At 43.1% G+C, this 16,905-nt stretch overlaps 1 protein-coding gene and 1 long non-coding RNA gene across 5 annotated transcripts in view; one reads left to right on the forward strand and one right to left on the reverse strand.

Moving 5' to 3' along the window:
• Positions 1–2,724, reverse strand: part of KCNN2 (potassium calcium-activated channel subfamily N member 2) — a 76,187-nt gene extending 73,463 nt beyond the window's left edge. For both annotated transcript variants that reach the window (XR_010069191.1, XM_063321192.1), the window contains exons 1-3: positions 2,586–2,724; positions 1,137–2,302; positions 755–850 (exon numbers count right to left, since the gene is read on the reverse strand). Coding sequence is in view for 1 of the 2 variants with exons in the window: in XM_063321192.1 (XP_063177262.1) it covers positions 755–850; positions 1,137–2,302; positions 2,586–2,607 (1,284 nt within the window). In the remaining variant the exon portion in view is untranslated. The remainder of the gene's footprint in view (positions 1–754; positions 851–1,136; positions 2,303–2,585) is intronic.
• LOC134508957 (uncharacterized) overlaps positions 2,330–16,905 on the forward strand; it is a 42,806-nt gene continuing 28,230 nt past the window's right edge. Inside the window, exons 1-2 of one of the 3 annotated variants that reach the window (XR_010069192.1) lie at positions 2,339–2,424; positions 3,164–3,241. This is a non-coding gene — a long non-coding RNA (uncharacterized LOC134508957). Of the gene's footprint in view, positions 2,425–2,763; positions 3,242–6,390; positions 6,499–16,905 lie in introns of those variants that run through there. The other 2 variants (XR_010069193.1, XR_010069194.1) reach the window with 2 other exon arrangements.

Below are 16,905 nucleotides of genomic sequence, written 5' to 3' on the forward strand. Positions count from 1 at the left end.
TGAAAAAGCAAAAGCATCGATGTATCTATGAGTAAGGTATTTTTCCCTTCAAAACTTTGAAATCTATCTGTCGTATGTTTCAGCTGAAATGCGTAATTCTCATTTGTCAAAAAAATTACAACTGAAATTAGAACTAAAGTCCTCAGACAGAACCCGTGACAGTATTTGTGAGACTTATTCTACAGCTTTGATCATTACTTTCCTCCTACCTTTAGCCCCACCTTTCTTGACAGTTTTCCTCTGTCACATTCCTAGTGGCTGTGCAGCATTAAATAAAACAAGTCAAACATAAATTTTCCCCCTCCTCTTAAACATTCTCCTAGAGTAAGCTCACATCTGAGACAGTGAAGATTACATACCTTGCACGGTGAAGACAATTAACCTTGCCATCAAGATGAAACGCACAGCACGAAATATAGTCATTGGGAAATAAAAGACTGTTGCTACACATCTGCTACAGAAGACGGCAGGCATGTCACCAAGAAAGCGTGTTATAACCTCGGGGCTAAGTGATCCTATAGCACAAGCGCAGGTGACAGTCCCTAGCAGGCAGAGCTTCCTGGTGTGTATATGCCCACCGTGTTTCCAGAGATGAGGTCCGTCCACCAACTTGGGCAGGCATGCAGAGATCCCTTCTGCTTTCCGAAGCAGCGGGATGTGCCGAGTACTTACCACCACAGTGCCCTTAGGCAAACCCCCGCGTACCCCCAGCTATGCCAGCAACGCTCGCTCACCACAGAAGAAAACGTTTTACCTGGATTTCCCTTGCGTGGTACACGATGATGAGCCCGAGCAGGATGATGGTGGAGAGGCTAATAAGGCATTTCAGAGCGAGGGAATACAGCGACTCCTGCAAGAGAAAAGACACAGCCGACCCTCAGAGAGCCGCACGCAGGGACCGCTCCCGACCCACCGCCACCCCCGGCCCCAGTCCCAATGCCGGTCCCGGTGAGGGCCGCCTCGCCTCACGCTGCCGCCGGCTGAGCGGGGGCCGGCGGCACCTCGCCGCAGGCCGGGACGGGCGGAACGGGGGACGAGCAGCCCGGCCCCGCTGGGCTTTCCGAGGGTCCGGGGCCACCCCTCGACGGGGTCACCAGAGCGGCTGCCCGGCCGTGCCGGGGGTGCGGCGGCGGTACCTTGGTGTAGGCGCCCCAGGAAAGCTCGGTCTCGATGACCATGACGACGATGCCGAACATGCCGAAGATGAGCGCGTAATCGCTGAGGCGCTTGCGCTTCTCGAAGAGCGCTCGGCGGTGCCCCAGCTTGTAGCCGATGTTCTGGTTCTTCTTCTTGCTGGACTTGCCGCCGCCGTTGTTGGAGCCGCCCGGGCCGGGGCCGGGGCCGGCGGGGCCGTAGAGCGCCAGGTTGTTGGAGTTGTTGTGCTCGGGTTTGGAGACCACGATCTCCGGGGCGGCGGGGGTGCCGGTGCCGGCGGCGGCGGCGGCGGGGCTGGCGAGCGGCGGCTGGAGCGGCTGCGACTCGGAGTCCAGCTCGTGTAGGTTCCTGCGGGACGAGCTCAGGTTGCTGAGCGGCCGCATGACGCCGCCGTTGTACCTGCAGCTGCTCATGGCTATTTCTGTGAAGGGGTTGCTCTCCCGGCGCTGCTGCTGCTGGTGGTGGTGGTGGTGGTGATGGTGGTGGTGGTGGTGGTGGGTGCTGCCGCTGCTGACACTGCTGCTGGGACTGGCTGCCTGCTGCTGCTGCAGGCTATGGCACTGGTGGTACTGAGGGTACTGGTGAGGCTGCCTGGACGCGCCGGCATGGCTAGAGGGGGTGAGCTCGCTGACGTTCAGCTGGCTGCCCTGCCGGGAGGAGGCGGCGGAGGAGAGCGGCGAGGAGTGAGTCCGGAAGGCGCCGGAGAGGGGCGAGGAGGCGCGGAGCAGCAGGGGCAGGTTATCCCCCGCGGCTGCCGCAGCAGCCCCCTGGTAGGCGCAGTTGTTGCACTGGAGGCATGGGCTCTGCTGCTGCTGCTGGAGGAGGAGGCTCTGCTTGTCCTGGCCGTGCTGCTGCTGACAGTGCGGCGGCGGGCGCTGCTGCTGCTGCTGTTGCTGTTGCTGCTGTTGCTGCTGCTGTTGCTGCTGCTGCTGCTCGGGGCCGAAGCCCGCCGGGAACTGCCGCGGCGCGTCCATGCCGGGGCCGTTAAAGCCGCAGGAAGACCGGGCGGTGGTGCACCCTGCGCAATGCGTTATGGTCGGCAGGGGAGAGTCCTGCTGCCGCCACGAAGGGCCCATCCCGGCTCCCGTAGAATCCAGCCGCCGCGTCCGATTGGTCGGGCGGACCAAAACAACGGGCATCACGTCACCTGGGGGGGTGGGGGGTGTGAGGGGGGAGACACCGGCAGCGGCGTGAGGCGGCGAAGGCGGCGCAGGGTCCCCCCGCCGCCCCGCCCGGGGATCCCGCCTCCCGCCCGCCCCGCGCCCGCAGGTAAGGGCTGCCCTCGCCCCCCGCCCCCGCCCCGCCCCGCCGCGGAAACCCGGGGGTTCCCGGGGGCGGGGAGCGCGGTTGCTCCCGGGATCACCCCCCCTCCTCCTCCCCCCGCTCCCTCCGCCATGACGGGTCTCCCCCGGCTCCCCGCCGCCGCTCACATCTGCGCCGTCGCCGGAACATGGGCGCCGCGCCGCGCTGCCGGAGCTGTCCAGCGGCGCCTCCCGCCCGCCGCCGCCGCCCTGCAAAACACAGCGTCGCGCTGGGGCTCCCCTCCGCCGCCCCGCCGGGCCCCCGCCGCCCGCCCCGCGGCCTAGGGCCCTGGCCCGCCGCCGTCCGCCCTGGCGCCGGGCCGCGGGGAGCCCTCCCCGGCACATCTCGGGCCTGTCACGGAGGGGGGGGGTGGAGGAGGAGGGGGGACACGGGACACGACGGCTTCTGCCGTCCCTCTGCTCCCTCCCTCGGCTGGAGAGCGGAGAACCGGCCGCCGGGGCGTGAGGCCGCCACCCGGGACCCGGCCGGGCGTGGTTTGGGGTTTGGAGACCCGCTCTGGCGGGTCGGCAGGAGCTTTTTACCGTGGAACGGGGGGGTCGGTGTCACGGAGGAGGTGCCTTCCCCTCTGGCGCCGCTTCCCCGGCGTGCAGTGTCAGCCCAGCCCTGAAGTTGGTCGCCTGCGACCATTTTGCCTCTCCCCCATCCTTTCCCTCCCGAAGTCTCACTGAATAATTCATTCCCGCAGCTCCCTTTGGCAGGGTAATGTCTGAACCAGCTAAAGTCTCTTTTCTGCGTTTATTTAAGGGAAGAATCAGTGAGAACGGTAAGTGGTTTGCCTTGTTACAGCTGTGCCGTTCTTGTCACCTAGGTGAGCTTATGAGAGGTTTGGGGTTTTTTTGTTTATTATTTTTCCCCCCCAGTCAGGCATCACCATCTTTGTGGCTCGAAAAATCAACTGCAAAATTTGATAGCCTGGAAGATTTCCTTACATCTTTTAACTTTTCAGTAATGTTAAAGACAAAATTCACTAAGCCTTTCTAACATAAAAGCCTATGTTGTTATAATTTCTGTGTCTCACATGACATTCAGTTTCCTTTGAAACTCTACACCCTTGAATGGCTTGCAGTTTAGAAGTACGAGGGAGGCACTGTCATTTACAAAGTTTTTAAATATGCTCTGCTCTAAAATTTCAATGGCTTAATTCCTAACCAAGGTGTACCTTTTACAGCAAGCACATATTGCACACACACAATCAGACAACCCTCACTAATGTAGTAAATACCATGCTTGTACAATATAGATAGATTATTTAGAAAGTGACCAAAAAATTAAAAATCTCTCAGTATGTTTACAGAGCATAGGTTGTTTTGGAAAATAGCTCGGAAATGCTTGGAAAAAGCACCCCCATGAATAGGAGTGTATGCAATATACAGCATCATAATGCCTTGTGATAATTCAGAATTTGTTTAACAACCAAGTTTTGAATACAAATCCACACACACATTCTTGCGTGAATGATCAAGCACTTTCTAAATACATCACTCTGTTTTTAAATCACACTAAAGGGTATTTGTATGCTCTCTTAGTTCCCCTGAGCACCAAAGACCGAGAAAAAAGATGCTTTTATTTTTAAGAATGAACAGGCTGTTTAACACAGCTTCAGATCTTCCACTGATTGTTTGAAAAAAACACGGTGCTATAATTCTGTCTCACTGGTGCTATTTTGCCTGTGTTTTCAAAGACACAGGGATAGCAAGCCGCTTAGAAAATGAAAATCTTAGGGAACCCAGGCTTTTATCACTCTGTAAATAAAAGTGCTGCACAAGCGAGCTGTGAAAATACGTGTTTTCTGAACTAGTTAAAGATTTAGATAGGCCTAGGTTTCATCTTTCCTTTTCTGTTCGTGCCATGCTCTTAATGTTTGCTTGAAGATTCTTTCTGTTGTGTTCTTAAGATAAAGTCCTCAGGACCTAGTTTACCATGAAAGATTTTTAAAGAAATTTGTAAATCTTTTATGTTTTGTTTAGAAGTCACCAAGGCTCTGTCCTGTATTTTCATCTACTCTGGTCATGCAAGGCTTTATTAGAATTGTGAAGAAAAAATTGATCTTTTTAAAGTCTTGGTAGACTAAAATACATGATAGCTATATTCTACATGGGGAAATGATTGCATTTATTTTTCTAATTCATATATAAAAGTTACAACTCCCAATTTTAATACCTCTACTGCTGCTATCCTGTTTATTTGTAGAAACGGCAAGGACAGTGCTGTAACTAGCTTTTAGATATTTCATCTACTTGCTTGATTGTTTCATTATGTGAATAAACAAATGAATATTCCCGTGTTTAACACAAGAGGTCATACTAATCACACAGCATGTTACAAAACTAATCAGCTAGGGTTTTCAGTTCCATTGTGCAACCTGGGATATCTCATCACAGTTTCAAGGTCTAAAATAAGAATGGTCGAGAGTTTGCATTTTCAGAGCTAAAGAGGTAAACCTTCCTCTCTATGAAACTGATTAATGAGCTGGAATAGAAAGGTGCTTTTTAATCTAATATCTTCCCTTATAAAACAATTTTAAAGTTCACTTTTAAAAATTAGTGTATTTGTTTTCAGAAATAAAATATATTCTTCACGTGAACTGAATTGTTATATTCTTTTCTATCACAAATAAATTATCATGGGCAGCTCAGACCTGCTAAATCGTACTAAACTGGTAACAGTGAACCCTATTAAATAAACAGTATCTGTTTGGGATTGGGGGCTTTTGTTTTTTCCTACCTTTTCATTATATACTGGATGGAACTGCTCTTATCATAGGTCCTGCTGCTGCTGTTTTTACACGTGTGTGTGTGTAAAAGCGTATGGCACACACCTTTGTACAAAGTACGAGAGACATTTACTGCAGATCTCATTTGAAAATTGTGATTATTAGATGTTCAGAAAACAGTTGTTTTTTGGTTTGGTTTTTTTTTCTAAACCCACTAATTGCAAGAACAAGATAAATACTGTTGAGCAAAACCGTACCAACAGCAGGCCAGGAAGCTCAACAGACCCAGGAAAAATTAGATTTCTGAGGAAAAAACCAGTATGAAATATTTGAAGTGACAGCTAACAGCTAGTCATTTGAAAAGCTCAAATGACAACATCCAATGGAGATGCAACACCTACAGGCTACAATAAAAGGTATTAGAAAGCTATTTTGGCTGTTATCGTGTTGTCCACCCCCCCACCCCTCCCCATGCCAGACTCCTGTGAAATCACTGAGAATTTTGCACTCATAAAAAAGTCAAAAAATACAGAAAGATAGTAACAAGTAAACAAAAGGAATGGAAAAAAAAAAGCCTAGGATATTCCATTCTGTAACAGTAGTTTGAACTCAAAGCACATTCTCCACAAGACCTAGGAGTTTCTAGAAAGCACCAAAGGAAACAGCCTTGTCCAGTTCAGATACAGCAAGCGGGTACATGGCTCAGTGTATACACAGAAGGATGCCATGCAGTGAAAGCAGAGTCACATTATTAAAAACAGAGGTAGCACCGGCAGCAATGGGGTATCATGAGATCATTCAGGGGTATCCGTGCAGCAATAAAAATGCTTTGGGATACGACACCAAATGACTGCAGCACAGCTGCCAAGACGATGGCATGGAAACTAACCATATGAGCCACATGTGTAAATTATCTTTTGCATACCATCTGGCAGGCCTTTTACCCACCAGATGTCTCTGACATTCACCCCAGCAACTTCTGTTGTCACATAGTTATATGCCCTAAATGGAATCCACCCCTGCTGGACTTGTGCTTATGTCAAAGATAATGTTCCACAGTAGTGGGGGAAGGAGAAGAAATACCAAATAATGATTCTGTGCAGATACTACAGCTCCATATTAGAAGGAGGCATGCTTTGCTGTTTCTCCTTTTGGTTCTGTACTGTTCCACTAATCTGCACTTTCTTCTGCTTCTCCAGCGTATCACCAACGAAAATGAAGATTCACTCCAGTTAAAAACCTTAATCTATTATCAGAGACACATAGGATAGAAAAGATAAGGACACAGGATTGACAGCTCTAAAATGGTAACCAAAGTTTTCAAAAGTGGGGATGTCTTAATTCATGGGGATGCACCTTAAGAAATATCTACAATTGCTACACACCTTTCCTCCAGTGAAGGGGCCTTCCTTAAGAGATGGAGTTTTTTTCAAATTTTTTGCTAACATTTTTTATTACTATTAAACATGTTGAAAATAATGGATGGGGTCCACAAAACAGCTGGGAAAGGTGTTTCTTCCCTTAATTCACTTTCTCATGCTTTCTGGATATTTTTATAGTACTTGGAGATTACACAAACCTAATGGCTTACTTTCTTCCCACTACTTTTTTTCTCATTATCAAGAGATACTGCCACCTACAAGGAATTTCTTAGCTAGCTAATTGTCTCAGCATTAATACTATTTTGCCCAGCTGATACAGGTGATCACCAGGTGACTATTAGATTATGTTTAATCTACCTTTATTATTCTCACAAATTGAAGTTTTGTGACAGAACTTTAACTCAGTGCAATTACTGAAATGATAACATCATGCAGTATTTCTATTTCAGCCTGTACAAAAGCACAGAATGACTCTGAGCGTGTGGGGGTTTATCAAGTGCGGGAGCTTACTTTTAACTTGCAGAATCCCGTATTTGAAGAATTTTGACCCATTGAGTCCAGTGAGACAGTGTTTACATCTAAATATAAGAACATACCTTGCAAAGTTGGTAGTGCGCAAATTGAAGATGTTAGCAGCACTTTTCCTCTCCATGAAATATGTCATTTCTGATTCATGTAGCAACTGATTCTAAATAATTAGATTTCATTTGCCTTTTTTTGAAAAATAAATGTTTTTTTCCATTGGTACTTTCCACCAGTGCTTCCATTTTACTATCAGAACATAGTTACTACAGATTTGCACTGGCCTTGTTGTGTTTGGAAAATTCATTCTAGGTTACTAATAACATATCCTTTATTAGGCTGTAAAATGTGAAAAATGGACTTTGCTTTCATCAAGTGACAAATATGTGGGGTGTATGATTGCTTTCAAATATTAAATGCATTGTATATTCTTCCAGTCAGTAGCCCTCCCTGTTAAAAACCTGATAAAATGTAAGGTTCCTTCTTTTGTTGTGTTTACTGGGGGATTTTTTATTTGTTTCTGCAGTCCTGATACACTGAAAGACTCTACAACTTTCACAACATGTTCAAATCCCACGTCACAAAAGTCTGTTTGTTTCTTGCTCTCATCATCATACCTAAAGCCTTTTGGATAGGTTCATAATACACCTGAATGTCAATGTACGTTGTGGCACTGTTTGCAGAAATCATATCTCTGTCAAGTCTGGAAAATTTATACACTTGCAGGACAAATGGAAGCAGGGAGAAGATGAAAGCCCATGTCCAGTTTTATGTTACCTGCAGTGCCACTTTCTTCTCCATATACACTGAATTGTATTTGTGGTTTTTTTTCTGTAACTTACGAGATGGATGACTCAAGAAACGAGTTTGGGACAGAGGAGTGGGGCAGTCGCTGAGGGAAGAGCATCTCACTCCTTCCTTCCTAGCTATGTCTGTCTGCAGCCATCTCTGCAACCCAGTGTATCAGATTAGTAGCCCTTATATTAGCAAAGTGACATTTAATGATGCGTTATCATTGTAGACTGCTTTAAAAGGTTAGGGTAGCCAGAGCGTTTCTCAAAGAAAAAAGCATTTTTTTTTTTATTCCATCTACAACTTAACACATTCAAAAGATATTCTACATTAGAGTGGTCTGATGCAGAAATGTGAAATACATGGACAGTGTGTTTTTTTCAGTCCTGACTAGCATTTTAGATTCTTTGTCTTTTTGGAAGATCAGAATCAAGTTTGAAATGGAAAAGATCTTCTAGCTTTAATTATGAAATCTCTGCTGTAACTATTATAAGGTATGTCGTAGAAGTTCTTTCTCAGAATAATTTTCCTAATATTAAAAATGTATCAGGGTTCAAGCTGGTCCGAATAAAACTAGTTTTTCTGTCTCACAGAAGACTCTCCTCTGGAGAAGAAAGCCACCCATAGGGCATGGTAGGAATCCATTTTCCCCTTTGTGGTCATTACTACAAAACTAACAAGGCACATAGGTAAGAGATCTTCCCGTACCATCTGGGGGAAACAGCAATCCAGTTGTCAGACAGTGTTGAGAGCAACAACTCATCAAATTGTCACTACTCATTAATGCACTTTGTTTTTGAGGACAGAATTCCAGTATGCAGCCAGCCATGTTCTCTGAAAGGTGGAGGTGCAACCTGCACCTGCACCTCCACACACCTCATTTCTAGGCACCTGATCCCCACTGCGGAGCTGAAGCACGTGGATTAGAGGGCTTAGCAACCAGTATGCAGAGCCTGAGTTTGTCAGGAGTATGAACTGAGGATAGGGACGCAACCTCAATACCAACACTTAACCAACGACTCTCCTATTCGGGAGAACAATTTCCTGATGGGGTATGAGCTTAAGCATTTTATTTTAAAAGCCATCATCCATTGTGTTGTTCTCTTAAATGTAAGATAGATGGGTCTGTGTGTTTCTTGTCCACATAAACACAGTAGGGAAGAAAAAGCTATTTTCTTTTCTGCCAGCCTAGATGAACTCACACACATGCTCCAACTCGTAGAGCAAGTCCTAAAAATCAAGCTGTATCACAGTTGAGGGAAAGAACAACCAATCCCCCCCTTGCATTTATCTATACATGAAATGTAAGATGATTCATTGGGTCAGACAAGACACAAGACACATAGATCTAGACAAAACCCAGTCAATCTCTTCAGTGTAGGAACAGGAATACCTTTCTAGGAGATGAAGAGAGACCCTTTCACAGACCCTCTCCAAGAGCAGTCCGCAATATCTACTGATGCCCACCTTGGAGGAACCACAGGAGGCAGCTGGCCATCTCCAGACTCATGTCTACAGATGCTTCAGCACAGTAACATCATTTGAATGCTCAGGGGAGCATGCAGCATGTCAAACCCCAGATCTCAAAGCTACTTTCAGAATTTTCCTGAAGTCTTGAGGCTCAAATGTCATTTGCTAGAAATTTATAACAATGTCTTAAGTGTTTATTCTGATGTTCAAGAGTCACTTATACTTTACAATACCCTGAACAGTGGTCACTGTTAGTCTTGAGTGTGAAATTCAGCATCTCTCCTGTTAAATACGTAGGAAAAGGAGGATTCACTACAAGCTAATGTCATCATACTCATTTGTCGTTCAGGTAACATGCAGCTGTCAGTTCGGATGAATTTTTGTCCTGATGTCCTTTCCATGCACATGCTACGTAACTGGCAGGACTGCCATTCCAAGATGTGAAGCTGCTATGTGACTGCTAGTTTAAACCGATTTTAAGTGTCTGCGTGTGCTCTTTACTAAATCTGGAGAGACACTTAGCTTTGTGAATTTCTTTTTCAACTTCAGCAAGCTTTTTTATGATTTATGCTTTACAAGCATGTTTTGCAGAAAAACGAAAAAAGACTTTACATTTGACGTAAAATAGCCACAATTTTATTTATATCATGTGAAATGTGTCATTAATAAAATAATTTTAAAAAAAGCTGCATTATAGAAGTTCTGGCTTTGTTAATTCACAAGAACTGCCTAGACTATTTTTACTCTGATCTACCAGAAATTTACTCTTTAAACCCCTGAAGAAAACTTACCAAATCAGTATTCAATGGTAGCCAAAAGGAAATACCACAGTTGTCCCTCTGAAATGTTTCTATATTCTAGACCAGAATTTAGGAGTTTGGTTCTACTTTGTTTTATTTTTTTGACTGCCGTGAACATGGACAGGATATCTAATTTACTATTAAATGGCATGACTTTGCAGAAAGTGCACTCCAGGTTGTATTTGCCTATTAAATTAGTCAGTGCTACCATGCAAACAAAAGCAATATCAACAAAAGTCGGTGAGACTGCAGAACTGTGTGCTGTGGCAATTCCTTAAAGGCTAGAAGTAGTTATGATTAGGAATAAAAATAAAATACTGCTAAATACATTTGCAATGCAAGTTACAATGAGCTGTCACCTTTTAACGATTCTGGTTGAAATTGCAGTTCCCCCAAAGCTGAATGATCATTTGGAATTTTTTTCCCTGTGACAGATGCAATCTTTTCCACAAAAAAACCCCGGTGCCTGATTCCAAGCTGTTATATGACAGAAGTAAATAATCTGAAATTTTGTTGGTAAAAATAAATCAATAAACACCCATCTCTGCTTTCTCAAATAATCAGCTATTATTCAGTGATCCCAGTTCACAACCTTTTCATGCTCCTTTCTGTGCGTGAGGGGATTAGAACAGAAGTTTTTGTATTTCTCATTCTGAGGCTGGTACATTTGTTAAACAAAAAAAGTCACAGAATGCAGTCATGCCTTTGAAGTCTGGCAGCTAAGACCTGAAGGTGAACACCATCATTTCTGCTCTTGCACCAATGAATAGCTGTCTATCCAATACAGAAAAATAACCAAAAGGGTGTCACAAGAATGTCTGTGCTCAGAACACCTTGTGCTGTCCTGTGGGGCTGGATACCACAGGAAAAGCTGTAAGGGCACTGGGAGTTTGCAGTGTCCTCGGTGACTTAGTCTAACAATAAGACTACTGAATAAGGGAGAGAATAGTGTGGCCTACTACAAAATTACATGTTCGTCTATTTTCCTTTTCTTGCAACAACTAAACCACCTTTTTTTCTCTTTTTTCTTTTTTTTTTTTTTTTTTTTTTTTTGTAATTACACGATACTGCATATTGAGAATTTCTGGTTTTGTCAGAGATGAAAAAGAACTCCTAAATCTGGTTTGATGTGAAGCTAAAGTTCCTAATACCCCTGCTCAAAAATAAATTATTCACAGTTTTACTCCTTCTAACTTTGTTCACCTCTGTTTCGAGTGTAATGCTTTCGTTTCTATAGGCAAGTATTTGCACAGAACAAAAGTGTGTGCCAGTGAATGTTTGCTTATGTCTTTCTACAAAAGTATCTCTTTGCAGATGTAAACGTATATTTTGTAGACATAGTCTGAATATTTACTTTTGAAAACTGCCTTAGAAGACAATGGCAGATGTAACTGCAGAATCTAGGTCAGGATGATAAATCTACGGCAAGTGAAATACAGGAAGCATTAATAAAAAGCCATACAATTATAGGTGTCATTTTCTAATGAAATGTAATGGCTTACATTTGCAGAAATGTGGCTGCTGTACGGTAGGCACAAACTCTGCCAATAAGTTTCCATCTACCTGTATAACTTCAGGGCTGCAAGCAGGCTGGGGAGTTAGGTGCTGAAGCACTGGAAATGCACGCACTGTTCCCACACTGTAGGGAAGAGTGGCATTTCTGCCTAATATGAGGCAAAGCGTGAACTTGTGTGAAAATACCCTCTAGCATGCTTATAAAAAATTTCTTTTAAGTGGCCAAAAGCTATTCAAGTGGATCAGTATTGCTTATTGGTCTCTGATCTGTAATATAAAAGAAACTCATGAGAGCGGAGCTAGAAATGAAAATAAGACAGCAGTCACTATGAAGGAATATTGGAACTATGTGAGGTGGAAAGAATGGTAATGAGGGATAAAAAAAGCTGCAATTCCAAAATAGATGTGACAGCAGATGTTTAAAAAAAACAATCTGAGACATTGGGATTGAAAAGTGTAATTAAAAGAATGAGAGGTGATGTTTTGGCCAGAAATATGACATACATACAAAAGAAATTGTCTAAATGTGATGTGTCACCAGCACTGAATTTCTTAAAATGCAAGAATGTCAGTAATTAAATGCCAGTGATAAATTCTGGGAACAGATTTTATCCATGTAGAATACAAATATCATTTTTGGCCTAAGTCCTGAACAATGAAAGTTGGCTTGCTGATTTGATACGTGGTCTTTTAAGGACAGTCCTACCCGTGAGAAGATCTTGTCATCTTTACAAACTAGATCGAGGTCCTCCACAGATGGAGGAGGTAGCTGGCATGTCCCTCTTCATGCTTTAGAAGGCAGATAAGGCCCGCCAGCACCAGGGCTGCCCCTCTTTGCAATCTGTGGGGAGAAGGCAGTGCCCAGGCTCCAAGTTTAGGCGAGTATTCTGTCCCTGGTGGGAGCTAATCAGAGATTCGGTAGATGAAGAGTGCTAAGGACTTGGCAGTAGATACAGGGATAATCCATCCCCCTTGCTCTTGCTTACAAGGGCAGGATGGGGGATGCATTCAGCTTGACTTTAAATGACGTGGGTGACGGAAGCCTGGTCACCAGTGTGGAAAGATGGGTCCGTGTGGATGGAGGGACAGCCATAGCTCTGCTGCTGGTAGCACCCCTTTCCAGTGCATCTCCACCATGCAGCCGGCCGTCAAGGCATGCGTACCTGCTTGGTCTCAGCTCTGCCCCAAAGCAGTTTTGCCACTGATAGCTATGAGATATTAGGTTGGATCTCTCTTCCAGGGTCTCTTATTTGAAATGCTAGATATAAATCTAAATTGATACCCCAGCCGCCTTCTAGTCTCTCTGAGCTTAAAGCTCAGGTTTACCAAGACAGTAATTTGCAAAGGTTCACATTTTATGAAAAAAGAATCCCATTATAAATTTTTAATATTCCCATTTCTAATATTTCATTTACTTGCTCATAACTTCTGGTAAGAGAGAGAAAACACAGGTCCTGTTCTGTTTTTCTGTAGTATCTATTTTATTTTTATGCCCTTTTATATAAAGCACTATTCTTACAACATTGTGGAGCTAAGATATTTTGAAGATGACTCAAAAAAGCTTACAAGTGAGGAGGGCGTGTAGTACATTTTTTTCACAAGTGTTTTCTATGTCTGGCCAATGGAAGTTATCCCTTTCTCAGCCTCCTTTAGCATTCAAATGGCCTTCTTGAAAGGGAATGTCGAGTGCAGCATTTCAAAGAATAAGGCTACTGCATTGCCTTCAAAGCTATTAAGTTATTATTGCTATTCTTCATCCTATTACTTATGTATGCATTTTTGGCTGTGACTGTATACTGAAGCTGTTCACTGAGCTACCTGCAGTAATGGATAATAATACCTCAGGTGACTCTGTAAAAGAAGGTTAAAAATTGTTCATTTATTGCTACATTAAAGCAATAGTTTCCTAAGGTTCCCAACTTTATATGATTTAAGCCAAGCTTATCTGCAAAGTCCAAGCAAAAAACTCCTAATTAGTAATGACCATCCCACCACAACATCCTTTATCCTGTTAAGGCATGTGCAAAGATTAACACAGTTTACTTTTCAGATTTATGAATATTCAGGTTTTTCTAAATGTACATGTGACAGAGCAGTGCAGTAAAGGGGACAGATTAGTTTCTGGTATAGCTGTGAAGGGTGTGGCTCAGGCACCATGCAAGTTATGTCAAACTCTTGGAGGTGGTGTGCCAGATCCTTCGGAACTTCTTAGCTGATGTATTTTGCCAAACTGATAATTAGATGAGGTGCTTAGCAATTCTGGAATTTAAGCCAATTACTATGAAACTAACAGATTTCTTATTCTCTCTTAATTCTACTACAAGTTTCTATTTTTCACTACTAGGCAGAAGGGTGCAAGTATTCCAGGCCTAAAGAAAATAGTGGCACAGTGCCAGCGCAGGCAAATACAGGTCATTTTCCTGTGGAATTTTTCTAAAATAATATAAACAAGACTGTGTCTTTTGTAAGTTTATGGAGACAATGGATACTGAATATGTGCTTAGTGAACAATCTGAGAAGAAAGTATTAGGTTAATCAGTAGTTTTGATTTAGGACAGCTAGATTTTGTGGTGGCATTCATTCTCTTGTGGCATTAAAGTAAGAGTATTACATAAATATAGACATCATATTAAAAGTAGATTACTGGAATTGTGCTAATTCAGGGAGGAGGGAAATATATGAAAAGAGGCATTAAATATTGAAATCAGACATACTGGAAAACTAGAAAGTACTTTCTCAGTAACAGTATGACAGTGGATGCAAATTAGACGTGCTAGATGAAAATAACTTTCAAGGAGAATCCCAAGAAATTTGTTTCTGAAATTTGAAGAACTGTGCACAATATTATTTGGTTTGTCCATCTGTTGTAGCACTCTTGTGTTTCTGTGTAAAGAGATTGCATAAATGTATTTCTTGCATGAACATGTTCTTGTATATGTTATTGATTTATATATGAATGAATGAAATGGGTAATGAGGTTCAAAGCAGGTGATTATCTCTACTTCTTCCAGAAAGCAAATCCTTAATTTAGGTCTATATAGTTGCCTGGCATAATACAGCCTTTTAGGAATCTCCAGAAATAGAATTATTGGATATAATCCTGATACTTGAGAAATGATTAAGGATCAGTGAAGCACAGAAGATGACTGACACTAGAAGAATAAACAATTAGAAGATAATCCAGATTAGAAGCTCGGCAATAGCTCACAGTCTTATCTTTGAAATTGTATTTTCTTAATTTTAGAAATTAATTTGAAAAAGTGCTCACTTAAGGTAGAGAAATATTACGTATCCTAGAACACCTTCTCTCATTTCGAGATTTGCCTGTTTTGAATAGCTGCTCGGTAATTTGCTTATTTTAAGTTCCTGGTTCCAGAAAATTTCCTAGTAGATGGATTTCTTAATTCTGGTTTACATTAATTATCTCTCACTTGAGTATATGTTTACAATAATTGCGTAAAATTATGAATGCTATTACAGTAGAACATAAATGATGAACTCTAAAGCATTTAACCAGTGAAACTCCTCACTACTGAATACCCACTCAGCTCCACAGAGCATCCCTTAACCTCTCTGACAAGAACTAGAGGTTCAAAAGCTGTGCACCACATCAGCAGTAGTAATAAATGCTGTATTTCTCAGCACTATAACAGTTCTGGGGTACCTAGCCACTATTCCAGAACCTTTACTTGATGATTACAACTTGAAACTTTACACAACATGTTGGAAGAGTTAGTCATCTAACCATGAAATTGAGGAACAACATGTGAACCTGATCTAGCCAGTAGACAACTGCCATCTGAGGGATGATGGCACTTCACGAAAATAAGATGCTGCCATACAGTACACAAGATAGACTCCCAGATCCAGACTGTTTCTTAGGGCAGAGTATTCACCGCTGCTCCCTGCAAAATGGAGGGGAGGTGGAAAAAAGGAAGAAGAGGATGCAGCGGTGCCTGTGCCCTCTTTCACCTGTTCAGCACATGCCCAAGATGCAGAACAAATAGAGTCGATATCTTCCTTTGCTTGATGAGCTTTAATGTGCATCTCTTAGCTCGATGCTTTAGCCACTAACCTAGAGGTTCTCTGAAATGGGACTCTTAATAGAATACACTTTAAACACTCATTAGTACCAGGGACTGGAATCCAGGCTTCCAAGTCCCAAATGACTTCCTCAGCCATTAGTCTGCAGAGCTTTGCAATGGCTATTTAATTATTCTGTTCAACAGTAAGAGTAATTGAGAAAACCTTACCCTATATTCTGGCGATTAGAGAATCCAGCTCAGAGGGATTTAAGATTTTATCACACAGGAGAGATCTACAGCATGGTCTCTCACATGCTAGGGGACAGTCCTAGCCCCTAAGATTATTTAATAAGTGAATTTTTGGGAACAGGTAGTAGCACCTCTGTTTTGGAAGGAGCAGTGAGGGAAGGAGAGAAGCTATATAGCAAGTTGCAAAAAATGCTTACTGGAGTTGGCCATGATGGTGTGAGATGTAGAAGAAATACTCAAGGTCGTTTTGTTCTGGGCAGGCACAGACATTAGCTGATGATCACATGTAAGATTTTAGTCCTGGCCATCCCCAAAACCAAGTGACTTAATAATTTGACTAATAGGAGGGAAAGTATCTGCATAATCAAGTAGCAGATGTGATCTTACATCTTTCAACAAGTCCCCCATAAAGAAGAGATCCATACAGACAGTTTGAATATCTATCCCACATTGATTTTTCAGTAAAAGAGGATATGGGAAAAACAAATAAAGGAGGGAGTATCAGCCAGTATTTACCTGTGCTTTTGGTGGTTAAAGATGAAATAGCTGAATTACTGACTGCAGAATATATAATCTCTTGCTTAAGGCTACATCAACATCAGAGAGCTAGCAAATGGCCAATATGATGCCAAGGTTCCAGAGGAGATAATTGACACTACAAACCAGTAAACCTGATGTCAGGACTGCAAAACTGAGTAAGGACTACAGTAAAAGATAGAAGTGATACACACACAGATCGATACAATTTTGGGAAAGAATAATTTTTTTTTCTTCCCCTTCAGGGGCCCTATCTAAAAATTCAACGTATTTCCTTGAAGAATTCAACACAATTCTGTTAACAAGGGAGAACCATTTAATATAGTTGGATTCAAAAGGCAATTTAGGGGCACCCTGAAATCAAGTTGTCTTTGCAGTAAATAATCATTACTTTTTTTTTCTCCCATCACTGTATAATTTTC

The sequence above is a fragment of the Chroicocephalus ridibundus genome, chromosome Z (genome assembly GCF_963924245.1).
Source record: "Chroicocephalus ridibundus chromosome Z, bChrRid1.1, whole genome shotgun sequence".
In the NCBI taxonomy this organism is placed as follows: domain Eukaryota; kingdom Metazoa; phylum Chordata; class Aves; order Charadriiformes; family Laridae; genus Chroicocephalus; species Chroicocephalus ridibundus.